Below are 12,160 nucleotides of genomic sequence, written 5' to 3' on the forward strand. Positions count from 1 at the left end.
AATGAATAAATAAATTATAAAAACAAATGAATGGCAACAACAACAATCACAAACCCTCAAAGCCATTTTGGGGATAAAACAAACATGAAACAGTAAGTAGAAGAAAGCAGCAACCCCTTGTAGCAGAGGATGTAGGGCAGATGCATAACAATATAATGCTCTATTTTCAACACAGACAACAAGTCTATTGCAATGATCTCACACAGAACTGCACAGGAAGGTGAATGGGCATTTCTGAAAGTGGGAGCAGATGCATGATGATAAATGGCAGAGGCACATTTATGCCAGTGTAGGACGGCACATCAGAAAAGTACTACATGATGGTAATAAGTGATGCAATTTCTTGGGAAATCCTTTTGATAAAATCAAAGGATATGAAAAATGTGTACTTTTCTTTGCTGATAATTTTAATCTCAATAAACTGAAGAAGCACTGAGGAACAGGATTTAGTGTCTGTTTAATTTTAACAAATACGGGAAGAGTACTTGGTCATTTAGAAATAGCAGAAACCTTGGGAGAAAGCCAAGCACTCATAAAACGAGCCTCTCTGTAATCCTGTCAGAGATATGGCAGGGAGGTTTTCTGGGAAGGGATGCTACACTAAATAATCTTCTGAAACATTAAGGATGGTCTGTAGCGTTCTATACTCAAACTAAGAACTCAGAGGTGGCCACTGTGGATACTGAGCCTCCTATGGCACGCCGGTTATGCAGAGAAGGAACAAATAGTTCTATATATGAAGTACAGTAAAAAGGGATGACTGAGCTTCCCATAAACATATTACAGAACTGTACAAATTGACCAATAAGGTGCTAGAATAAAAATAGATCACTAACATACAGTAGATTTTTTGAAATTAAGAGGAGTTATAGAAATCTGATTTCTGATAAAAGATAGAAGAGTCAATGAGACAGTACAAAAGTGGAAATACACATGCAACTGCAAGAATATGTAAGCTATCTGTACTTAGAAATAGAATGAAGAATTCAAAAAGGAAACACTTCTTAAAGGAATTAATATTAAGAAGAAAAATGATGCTAGATAAATATTTTAGGAAGTATGAAGTCAGAGAGTCAAAACAGATTTTTGTTGTTGTTTTTTCGAGACAGGGTTTCTCTGTATTGCTTTGGAGCCTGTCCTAGAACTCCAGCAGTAGACCAGGCTGGCCTCGAATTCACAGAGATCCGCCTGCCTCTGCCTCCCAAGTGCTGGAATTAAAGGCGTGTGCCACCAATGCCTAGCAAGTTTGTTTTAAAAAGTAAGTAAACATAAACCAATTAAAAATAACCCATGACCACATTTGGTAAAATGAGTTCATAATGAGAGTAAACTTTTTATAAATATAAAACATAAGAAAATAAATAAATAAAAGGGGAAAGGCACAAGCATAGTGTGCTTGCCAGATTTCTGGCACTGTGATAAAATGTTTGAGGAAATTCAACTGGAAAGGAGAAAAGGTTTTGTTGGCTCATGGTTTCAGGGGTATCAGTCCACAGTTGCTGGTCCCATTGACTTGCAAAGCTGAAGTTGTGGTGCAAGCACAAATTAGAGCAAAGAGAAATGCCAGGACTTGGATTCCAACATCCGGTCTAAGGACGTATCTCCAAGACCTAACTTCCTCCCACTGGGCCCCACCTCCTAAAGGCTCCTTCACCTCCCAGTAAGGCCATTCTCTAGAGTCCAAGCCTGCAAGGCATGGACTTTTAGGGGAATTGTCTTACAAAATCTGGAACTTGGAAAAAATACAAAGTGAAGCAATAGTGTGTCAGATTTACAAATAAAATTAGCAAATTGAATATAATTAAGTATTAGGGAAATTAATTGCCTAGTGTACAAGAAGAAACTTGAAAATATTCCCTTCTTTGATTTACTAGTTCTACATATAAGAACCAACCAAGAAAAATTATTTTAATTGATGTCTGTGCTTTAAAATGCCCACAGTGATATTTTTTTCCAAAACAAAAAAATTAAGGAAAAAGGGATACACAGGAGTGAAACCCTGGCTGCGGAGGTCATAGGCTCCAGTAGGGAAGGAAGCTAATACTGATGTTTGCTAGCTGGCCGTGATAGCAGACTGCTTTCTTTTATTATTTGCAATCTCTCTCTCTCTCTCTCTCTCTCTCTATATATATATATATATATATATATATATATATGTGTGTGTGTGTGTGTGTGTGTGTGTGTGTTTCCTGCATGTATGTATGTGTATAGTGTGCATGCCTGGTGCCCACCAAAACTAGAAGAGGGAGTCAAGTCCCTGGGAACTGGAGTTACAGATGTTTATGAGTCACCATGCTGGTCCTGGGAACCAAACCCAGATCCTCTCTAAGAGCAGCCAGTGCTCTTAACTGCTAAGCCACCTTTCCAGCTCCCTCAAACAGCCTTCTAGATGCTCATGTTTACAACTTTAAAGTAGTGCCGTTCTTGGCCTTCAGCAGAAAACTTTTATTGATGTAGTGTGTGACATAGTTAATAAAATTTCGTAACTGTCTCCAAAGTCCAAGAATAAGCCATGGTGGAGTGATCGGCCCTAAATGTGACATCTGTGTCACCTCCTTAAAAACTCAGGAAAAATGCCATGGACTTAATCAAGAGTAAGATCCTGAGCATTCCATTCATGAACATACCACAGTAGTTGTTAACCATGAGACCATTCATGAACCCACCGCAGCAGCAGTGACTGCATAAGACCTGCACACAGGCTGGGTCTGTCAACATGTTGCCATGGAGGTGTGGCTCATGAAGCTCCACCCCTTCCCATGGGTCTCAAGGAAGTCAATGATTATGTGTTGGGGGTTGGGGGGGGGGTAGAAGAGTCATTTTCTTCAACGGTGTAGCCACTTAAACATTGCTTGTGTTCCTGTACATAACCTAACCCACACTTAGGAAAAAACTCAAGCCCACTGGGTCACACACAGAAAGATACGAGAGTAGGAGAGAGATTGTTAGAAGAAAAGGGTTACAGAGAAAGAGGGAGGGGAATGAGGGGTGGAAATAACTAAAATTCACGATTACATGTGTGGAACTGTCAAAAAGTTTTAAAAAGGAAAAAGCAGGACAAAAGCCAGCATTCAGCAAGTACTCATTATACAAAGGCACACATTTTGCTTAAGCTACAACGTCTAAGTGTTTGGGACAGGTCCTAACAGGCATGGTCACACTACAGAAAAGGTTCCCAATGCTCCAAAGAAACTCACTCAGAACAAAAGAGTAGAAATGGATGCAACACTTAGTGTGGTACTGACCTGATGGATGATTTACCTCCTTAAGATGAAAGCACACAATGGGTAAAAGTGGAAGGCAGTACGTTCACAAAACACATTAGAAAAAAATTCCATATCCACAGTGACTGAAACACTTCATAGGGAAACAAACAAACAAAGAAAAACAAAACAAAACAAAACAAAACAAAAAACAAAAAAACAAAAAAAAAAAAAACAAAAAAAAAAAAAAAAAAAAAACAAGGAAAATGCACAAAGCCCAGCCAATCTCAAGAGAACCGGACAGGATGCTGCATCAACTGAGTTACCTGGTCCTGAGATCACAGCCACGTGCAGCTAACATTCTCAGGATACAGAAGGGAGGAAGAAAAACAGGGAGACACTCTGAAAGGCTCAAAACCAGTTTAGGCTGTCTGGCTAATACAGGAGATAGAGAACGCAATTCGGGGCAGATACGGTAAATCTTCTATAACGAGTAGGGCTGTAATTCTTTTCATGGTAGGTTGCTAGGAAAATCATAAATTGGTCATGGTTAAACTGTCAGAAGATTCAAAATCGTGAGGAAAAAATAATGAATTACTGAGGTGAGGGCTTACTCTAGAAGTCACACATTTTCTGAGAGAAATGGGCGCTGAGATGAGAGTGAAATAATTTTTATTGCATGAATATTTCAATTAGGCAGCTGGGAAAAGTAAGTGGGGAAATACAAATCTTTACTCTCATGTTATCAAAAGGAAGTATCTGCCTGGATGAGCTTTTGAGAAAAGGGCCTGGATAAACTCATTTCAACTCATAGACAATGCCCTTTATGTGTGCACACCCACCCACACAGCATAACAGCTGTCAATTATAGTAATTCCTTAGCATTTTTTGAAGGCGTGATTTCTCTAGCAAGATGGCCAGAAACTCCTATTCCCCATGCCTCAGCCTCCCCAGTGCTGGGATTCTAGGTGTGTACCATCTCAACTGGCTACTATCCAGGTTCTTTCTTTCTTTTAGTTTCTCTTGTCTCCTGGTTTTTCTGTCTCCTACCTCTCCTGCTCCATTTTGCTGTGCTAAAAGGAAACCATGGGGATGGAGAGGTGTCCCCTGGTTAAAAACACTGGTTGCTCTTCCAAAGGACCTGAGCTTCCTCCTCAGAGTTCAGCCATAGAACTCACACCCATTTCAACTGCTTATGACTACAGTTCCAGGGGATCCAATCCCCTCTTCTGGCCTCTATGAGCATCAGACATACGTGTAGTACACAGCCTTACATGCAGGGAAATTACTGATACATATAAAATAAGTCAAACATGTTAACAAGAAACCATCCATACACATATGTACATACTTATCATTTAATATAGATAATTTAGTTCTTTGTTTATGAACATCATTGACAGAAGAGAAGGGGAGGGAGGAAAGGCAGAGTGGATAAGGAAGGGAGAGAGAAAGGGATAGAGGGACAAAGGGATGAAGGAAGGACAGTTGTAACCTAGCCTTGTGGGTAAACTTAAACTTAGTGCACACCATCCACCTTCTCTGGGCTCCGTGGTCAAAGCAATTATTCTGCTGTTTGAACACATTCTTCAGTGCAGTAACTGGTGGTCATCCCACCGATGCACATCCCAAGAGGGCGGGGACTAGCCCATTTGCTGACTGTTGAGGACTCTACACCCAGTAGAGCCTTAGTGAGTATTTGTTGAGTGTGTGGGTGTACATGCAAGTCCCAATGGCTCTGCATTCAAAGCTCATTTGTCATCTGAGAACCCTTTCCTTCAGAGTCCCAGGGGCTGACCAGCAAACTGCCACCCACCACTGTACACTCGACCCTACACATCAGCTTTCTAGTTCTAGCAGTCAATTTTTTTCTGTTTCAACATATATGAATTTATATTTACATACACGTACTTTTGCTGATATCTACAAATATACATACATATATTTTTATGTATATATGTGTGTGTATATATATATGTATATGTACATATACATATATATATATATATATATATAATTTTTCAAAGCCTGTTTTACAAAGCACACATAAAACCCTCATGAAACACATGTTGCATTAACCAAGTAAAACCCTTAAATGACCTTTGACTTAAATGACCTTTCTAAACATGCCATCTATTGATTGCTCGGAATTACTATTTCAGAGTGTGGCAGGCAGCAAAGTCTGAACTTGGTGTTCATTGCGCTGAGTTTCGACATGTGTTGCTTCAATGCTGGAACGGTGGCTCTCAACACTCATTTTCTACTTCCACATTTGAAACATGGGAACATGAGCAAAAGCGGCACCCAAACATGTGTCTTCCCAGCTATCACAAAGGAGATGGTGATCAAACTGAGTGATGCACGAGAGTAAGTTTCACCAACAGGAAAGAAGCTATCAGCCACCTCATCTACCAATTTGAGAGTGTGATTGCCGCTGCAAGGCTGTGGGGAAAAGATTTGGTGTGTACCAACAGCGGTGAGGGTGACGGTTGCTTCGACTGCAAAGAGCAATGTGCAGAGCAAAACAATCTCTGGTGCAAACAGCTAGATGTGCCTCAGTCAAGAATCAAAAGCCACGTTCAACACTGGCATGTAGAGAGATTACCACTGAACACCTGTCACCCATAGTATTTGGCAATGCCGCAAAGCATCTTTGAAACCAGGAGAAAGCTTACCAGACACGAGCTGCTGGCCAGGCAACCCCACGGGAACCATGCCCAGGTTATTCATAGCTGTGGCCCACGCTGTGGGATCGGTGACGGACATGTTGAGCTGGGTGGTGTCTAGGGCTATACTCCCCAAACCATCAGCTGCTGCAGGAGAAACGAACTCAGCTTAGTGTTGACTAAGTTTCTAAAGACTATGTTTCTAAAGATATGAGGCTCATTTAGTACACTGCCAAGACATAAAAAAACCAAACAAAAACAAACCAACCAACCAAACAAACAAACAAAAAAAACCCACTGTGATCTATACTGCCCCGATAATTTCTCCGGATGTAAAAGTATCAGGATGGGAGCAAAAAGATGGGAGCATAAAGAGGTGCATTCATGGAACTTTCTAGAGAGAAACATAATGACATGGGATCTGTATTGTCTGCAGCATGCCATGAAAGAGGCACCTCTGGGAAAACATGAGGGATAAGTTTCCTCCTCTTGGTGAGGCAACACTTGTTAAGAGACTGGGTCTAGAAGGAAGCAGTGGGAAGTCACTGCTTAGCAGAGCAAGATAGATAAATGTGCCTGTTTCTGAGGGTTACACCGGTCCAGGCATCCTGTCTAACCACCCAACAAGAAAACAAGGACTATAATGGGTCCTGGTGGATTGGTAAGGTTATCACTGAAGCATATCTCCTCTAAGGAATTGCACATGTCTATGTGAAATGACTCTTTCAGAGTACTCCTTTCTTATTATTTTATTTTCTAAAGATTATAATACAATTATATAATTTTTCCCTTTCCTGCCCGACCTCCAAACCCTCCCATAACCCCCTCTTGTTCTATTTCAAATTCAGGGCCTCTCTTTAGAATTATTAAATAAAATTAGAAAACAAATAGCAGGAATGAAACAGAAACAAGAAAATCATATTAAATCTGATTTTTCACTTTCTTTTTTGCTTTTCTTGAGTTTCATAGCCTCTTCCTGTCTCCAGGCTTGGCCCCTGATTCAACACTGATTTCATGGTTGATCATGCTTTTCCAGTAAAAATAAATGCAAAAGATCTCATTTGTGTCTCACACTGGCCACCAACCTTTACCTGCTGCCATCATCTGAGGGAGCTCCTGAGGACACGGGGCAATGCTCTGGAACACAGCTGCATCTACCATTGACTTACAAGCACCATGGGGCTCCGGGGTGCTTTGACAGCTGAGTGGAGGGTCCCCTCGGAGAGCATTGGACTCTGAAAAAGAGGAGAGGATTGTGGTGAGGAGGGGGCATTTGTGGTGACGAGTTAACAGGCTGTGACCTACTTAAACACGGAAGGAAGCACAAAGAACCAGTTCCAGCAGCAGAGCACAGAACCCAAGGTGCATGCTGCCAGGCCGGCAGTGCTGGAGCACAGTGTCTCCTCGCTCCGGAGATTGTATGGATCAACTTATCACCTCACCTGGCCCACGGCTGGCGTCTGAGTGTGTTACGGTTTACTCTCCTGCTGCAGTCTCTTTGCCTATGGGCCTTATCAGTGCCAGCACAGCCTCTTCCACACACTGCACACCAATAGCCAGGGCAGACTAGGGCGAACATGATTTCCTTTCAAGTTAAGAAAAATTAATTGATGTTGTTATTTTGGAAGACGGTCATCTGTGAAATGTATTCAAAGAGGACAAAAAGTAGGGAGGAAGAATAAAAACAGCAAGAACTTTTTTGTCCTGTAAGGCTGCCGAAAGAGCATACAATATTCAGAAGAGGCAAGGGGGGGGTGGTAGGGATGGCAGGGCCTGTCCTAGGAAGGAATCTACAAAGCTGCAGCAGCAGAGATAGAATGTTTGTTTTTCAGTTCTATAAATTGATGAATTTCACTGGCCCAAATTTGTTCGGTCCAAATTTTCCTGAGAATTACCTGGCATATAATATGTATATGTATGTGTGTATATGCATGCATGTCTGTATAGAGACGAGTATTTTTATAGAAAGATATGTATTTTGTTATATTCGGTGTTTTCCTAATAAATAAATATAAACAACATTTCAACATACAGTAAGGCTACAAAGGGCCTCTCTGTGACATTAATTATAGGATTTTAATGCCCTTTCTCCACCCTTACAAATGCAAAAGCCAACTATGTACACATCCACAGTTTAAGTGTACCTTTGTCAGTTGTGAACCCAGATGAGAGACCCAAACAAAGAGTTTGAGATGCCAACTTGAGTTAAATATTTTTGTTTAGGTGTAAATTTACTTTTTTCCTGGAGTCACATTTCTATTCATACTTTTAGACATTCTAGTTTTTGAGGATGGTGTGAAGCTTGAGTACCTCAAGTCATGATCTTTGATTCTTAGGTCCCACTCCCTAATAAGTAAGATATTGCTAGAACGTTCCCTACCCAATGTTCAACTGAAATGCAAGCTCAGGTCTCAGTATCTCAAGAATAGGTGCACAACGAGCACGTGGTTTTGGGAGTTCAACAAATCTCTGTCACTAAGAAGGGCAAATGAGATGCTGGGGCATTTTCCTTCCAGTTACTTATCACCTAGAAGTGATACAGAACAAACTGTATTCAGAACACATATGTTCAAGACTTTCTCTTAAGCACTACTACCAAATGAATCTAGAATGTGCTGATGTATTGTACACCAATTACCACAGGAAATGAATGCCACAAGATGGATTCTTTCCATATAAACCAAGTTCAGCAAACACATAGCAAGCCTGAGTGGATGCCCTGCAGCTGTCTACTCATCCGCACTATGGTGAAGTCTTAGAGTACTTTTCTCTCTGCTCTAACCATTGCAGGGCACCAAGGCAGAGTCAGATGAGCATGTCTCATCCTTCTCTTCAGCAGCCCTGTAGTGGAGCAGCCTCGGATCACCACAAGGTCACTATTTGTCTTACTTGGCTCCATAAATGAAGTGTAGCTGGCTCCCTTCCTCCAGCTCAGATCTCCACAAATGGACATCAATCACAGTCCCCCCCCCCCAGTCTAATGAGTTTGCAGTTCTGGAACACTCTATCAGAGAATATCTCTGTACTTTGTCGGCTTTATGGCTTGTGCCTCTCTGGTGATGCTTAACCTTGACTTTTTTTTTTTTTACAGTATCACAGGGATGGCATTAGCTTGTCTTGGCTCCACACTGTCTGCTCCAGTGGTAATTCTCACTGTGGTGGTTACGGCTGTGTACAGGAGCATCAGAGACCCTGGGGACCCAAGGCCTCTATCTATATGTCTCTCCCAGCTACCGTAACAACCTGCTGCTATTTCACAAAGATTGCTTTCTTAGCAGCATGTGGTTGGTAACTTTCATTTATCCCTTTCTTGAACTCTGTGCCTGCCTTTCAATTTATTATAGCTCTCCAGTTTCCTAACCCAATGGTTTTAATTACAGCTTCATGTGGCTATTAGGTACCTAAGATGGTGTCTCTGAAATAAGTTTATTTCCACCAGGTCTCAAGACTGACAGGATAGGTTTGTAAAATTTTAAGCTTATTTGATCACATGAATTTGAACAAAGGGTAATACTGTAAGTATTAATTACTACCCGGTAATATATGAATGAATGCAAGAGTGACTTTTGTACTTTGTTAACACTGTTTCAACCTTTCAAGGCCATGATGCTTAACTGATCAGTCAAACCAACTTCCCTGCCTTAATTTTCTTGTTTCTAAAATATAGGAAAGATTAATATTCTTAATGATGTTTATTTACACACAGAATAGGGAGTTAAGATTTACAGCTAATAAAGTACTTTGAATATAGTAGGTGATAATTATTGTTATTTTATTTGGAAGTGCAGTGTTTCTATTACGGTATCCTGGGATCTCTGTGTTCTGGTGTATAATTATGTAATTAATTATAAAACAGTGAATAACACTTGATATTTCTAAAAGTAAGTGTTGCCCTAGTTTTTTGCTCCACACCTAAACTGTAGCAGGCTGTTTCCTTCCCTACAATTCCTTTTTAAAATAACATCATCTAAAAAATGGGTGATTTTTTTCCCTCTCCAGCTTTTCCTTTCTATGCAAATACAAAAGCTTTTAAGAGCTTCCTGACAAATTATGAAATTGGTGGTTTCTGCTTACAGGTTTTACTGAGGGATTATTATTATAAAGCAATCAGATGTACAGAGTGTCAAGGATAACAAGAGAGCTCTGTCTAGGAGTAATGGACCTCCAACCTGTTCTTTAGTGAAATACACTGAAAGCCAAAATCTCACACCTAATTTCCCAAAGGTTTAACAAGATATATTTTTGCTCAGTACTTCACTGGATTAGATCAACTGAGCAAAAATATCTTAAATCTCATCAAACCTACAGGAGGAGCATGGGGGTGCTTCCACCTGGAAGAAAAAACAATGTAATGAGAGGATCGGTTTTATTAATGTCTTTAAATGAGATGAGATCAAAGCAAACTTATGCCATGTGATAGCCGGTCTCATTTGTTAGGAACTCTTTATTAGCTATCGTTTGTGTGTGCAGTGAAAAGCTGTGTTTTCATGCCAAGTTCATGTTTTTCTATCACTAAGGATATATCTAGGATTGGTGTTCGGCAGGAGAATACCTGCTGACCACTTCGTTGTTTAGAGAGACATTTCACAGATGAAAATGAGGGGATATCATAAATTAGACATAAGCTATGGTTTTGTTAATGTCATACTTTTAAAGCAACTGTCTATGATGATACAGGAGGTGTTTTGCCTCCTACCAGTGCACCAAGGAACATTTCCATTAAGGAACAACTAGAAAGCTGTGTGTTTTACATTTGGTTTGTAAAATTCTTTGCACAAACACAGACCACAAAGACAAGCTCTGCAGAGTGATTTTCCATTGTTTTCTAAGGCATACAAGTCATCTTCTTTCTGAGTGTTCACTGCTTGGGAGATGAGAAGAATCTGCAAATTTGGGTACAAAATAAACTGCTCTTCAAAATATAGTTTAAAAGGGGAAGAAGGGAGTGGTAGAGAGATGTAGAGATGGCTCAGTGGTTACAAGCACTGGCTACTCTTCCCTCTTCCAGAGGACCCAGGTTTGATTCTTATAAGCCCACATGGCATCTTACAACTATCTGTAACTCCAGTCCCAGTTAATCATTGCCCTCTTCTGGCTTCCATGGGCACTACACACATGTGGTACACAGACATTCATACATGCAGACAGACACCCATACACATGCAAATGAATAAATAAATAAATAAATATATATATATATAAATAGGAAAACAAGGAACATAAACACAGTTGTAATTGTAAACACTTAAAAAACAAAAAACTGCCGGGTTTTGGTGGCACACGCCTTTATTCCCAGCACGCAGGAGGCAGAGGCAGGTGGCTCAAGGCCAGCCTGGTCTACATAGTGAGTTCTAGGACAGGCTCCAAAGCTACAGAGAAATCCTGACTCATAAAACCAAACCCAACCAAATGAAACCAAACCAAATCAACCAATAAAACAAACAAAAAAGCTAACCAAAAACATGGTAAGAACACACAAAAGCTGACACTTTTCGAGAATTAGCAAATGTTGGCGACCAATATAGAGATAAATCACTATATCAAGCCACAGAATATCAGTGGTTCACAGGAAAGGATACAATGTAAATCACAATGAACCTGAAGGAGGATGCCTTTGGCATTCTTGTGGAAGAAGACAGGAGAATGGGCTCTCATCTATGCTTCCACAGCATGCTGGCCTAGCACCACTGTCTAAACAAGTCTAATCTCAAGATGATTAAGACAACTCGTGTTTGCCCGCCCTAAAGCTAGCGAACGCAGTACATTGTGCAGAAATATCAGCAAACTTTATATTGCTTTTTAATTCTTTTGAGCATTGGGAATACTTTGAAATAGCTTAAAGGTGGTAATGAAGAGACGGATGATAAGAGATAACCTAAGATCCTAGATGAAAAAAAATATTATGAAGGTTTTAAGCCTGGTAAATATACAGGATTCTGACTACTTATTAATGATCACTATCTGCTAATTAGTGGCAAAGAAGAAAACTAAGTTTTTGATGGACAGTTTTAGGCAGAACAAATAAATGGGGAGATTTATTAAGCACTTATTTATTGTATGTGTATGAGTGTTTGCCTGGTATGTATGCATGTATGTATGTATGTGTACCATGTGCATGCCTGCTGCCTGCAGGGTCAAAAGGCAGTGCCACAGTCCCTGGAACTGGAGCTATGGGTGGTTTGTTGTGAGTGATCATGTAGGTAATGGGAGCCAAACCAGGGTCTTGAACAAGAGCACCAAGTGCTCTTAACCACTTAGCCAGCTTTCCAGTTCCCCCACCCTGACTAAGTA

At 40.4% G+C, this 12,160-nt stretch overlaps 1 protein-coding gene across 3 annotated transcripts in view; it reads right to left on the bottom strand.

The window, feature by feature from the left end:
• Positions 1 to 12,160, bottom strand: part of Enox1 (ecto-NOX disulfide-thiol exchanger 1) — a 261,615-nt gene that overhangs the window by 187,293 nt on the left and 62,162 nt on the right. The window contains exons 2-3 of one of the 3 annotated variants that reach the window (XM_051195352.1): positions 6,961 to 7,104; positions 5,879 to 6,013 (exon numbers count right to left, since the gene is read on the bottom strand). In XM_051195352.1, coding sequence (XP_051051309.1) covers positions 5,879 to 6,013; positions 6,961 to 7,030 — 205 coding nt within the window. In that variant the 5' untranslated portion in view covers positions 7,031 to 7,104. Of the gene's footprint in view, positions 1 to 5,878; positions 6,017 to 6,954; positions 7,105 to 12,160 lie in introns of all 3 variants that reach the window. The other 2 variants (XM_051195351.1, XM_051195350.1) reach the window with 2 other exon arrangements.

Source organism: Phodopus roborovskii, unplaced genomic scaffold, assembly GCF_943737965.1.
Source record: "Phodopus roborovskii unplaced genomic scaffold, PHOROB, whole genome shotgun sequence".
Classification (NCBI taxonomy): domain Eukaryota; kingdom Metazoa; phylum Chordata; class Mammalia; order Rodentia; family Cricetidae; genus Phodopus; species Phodopus roborovskii.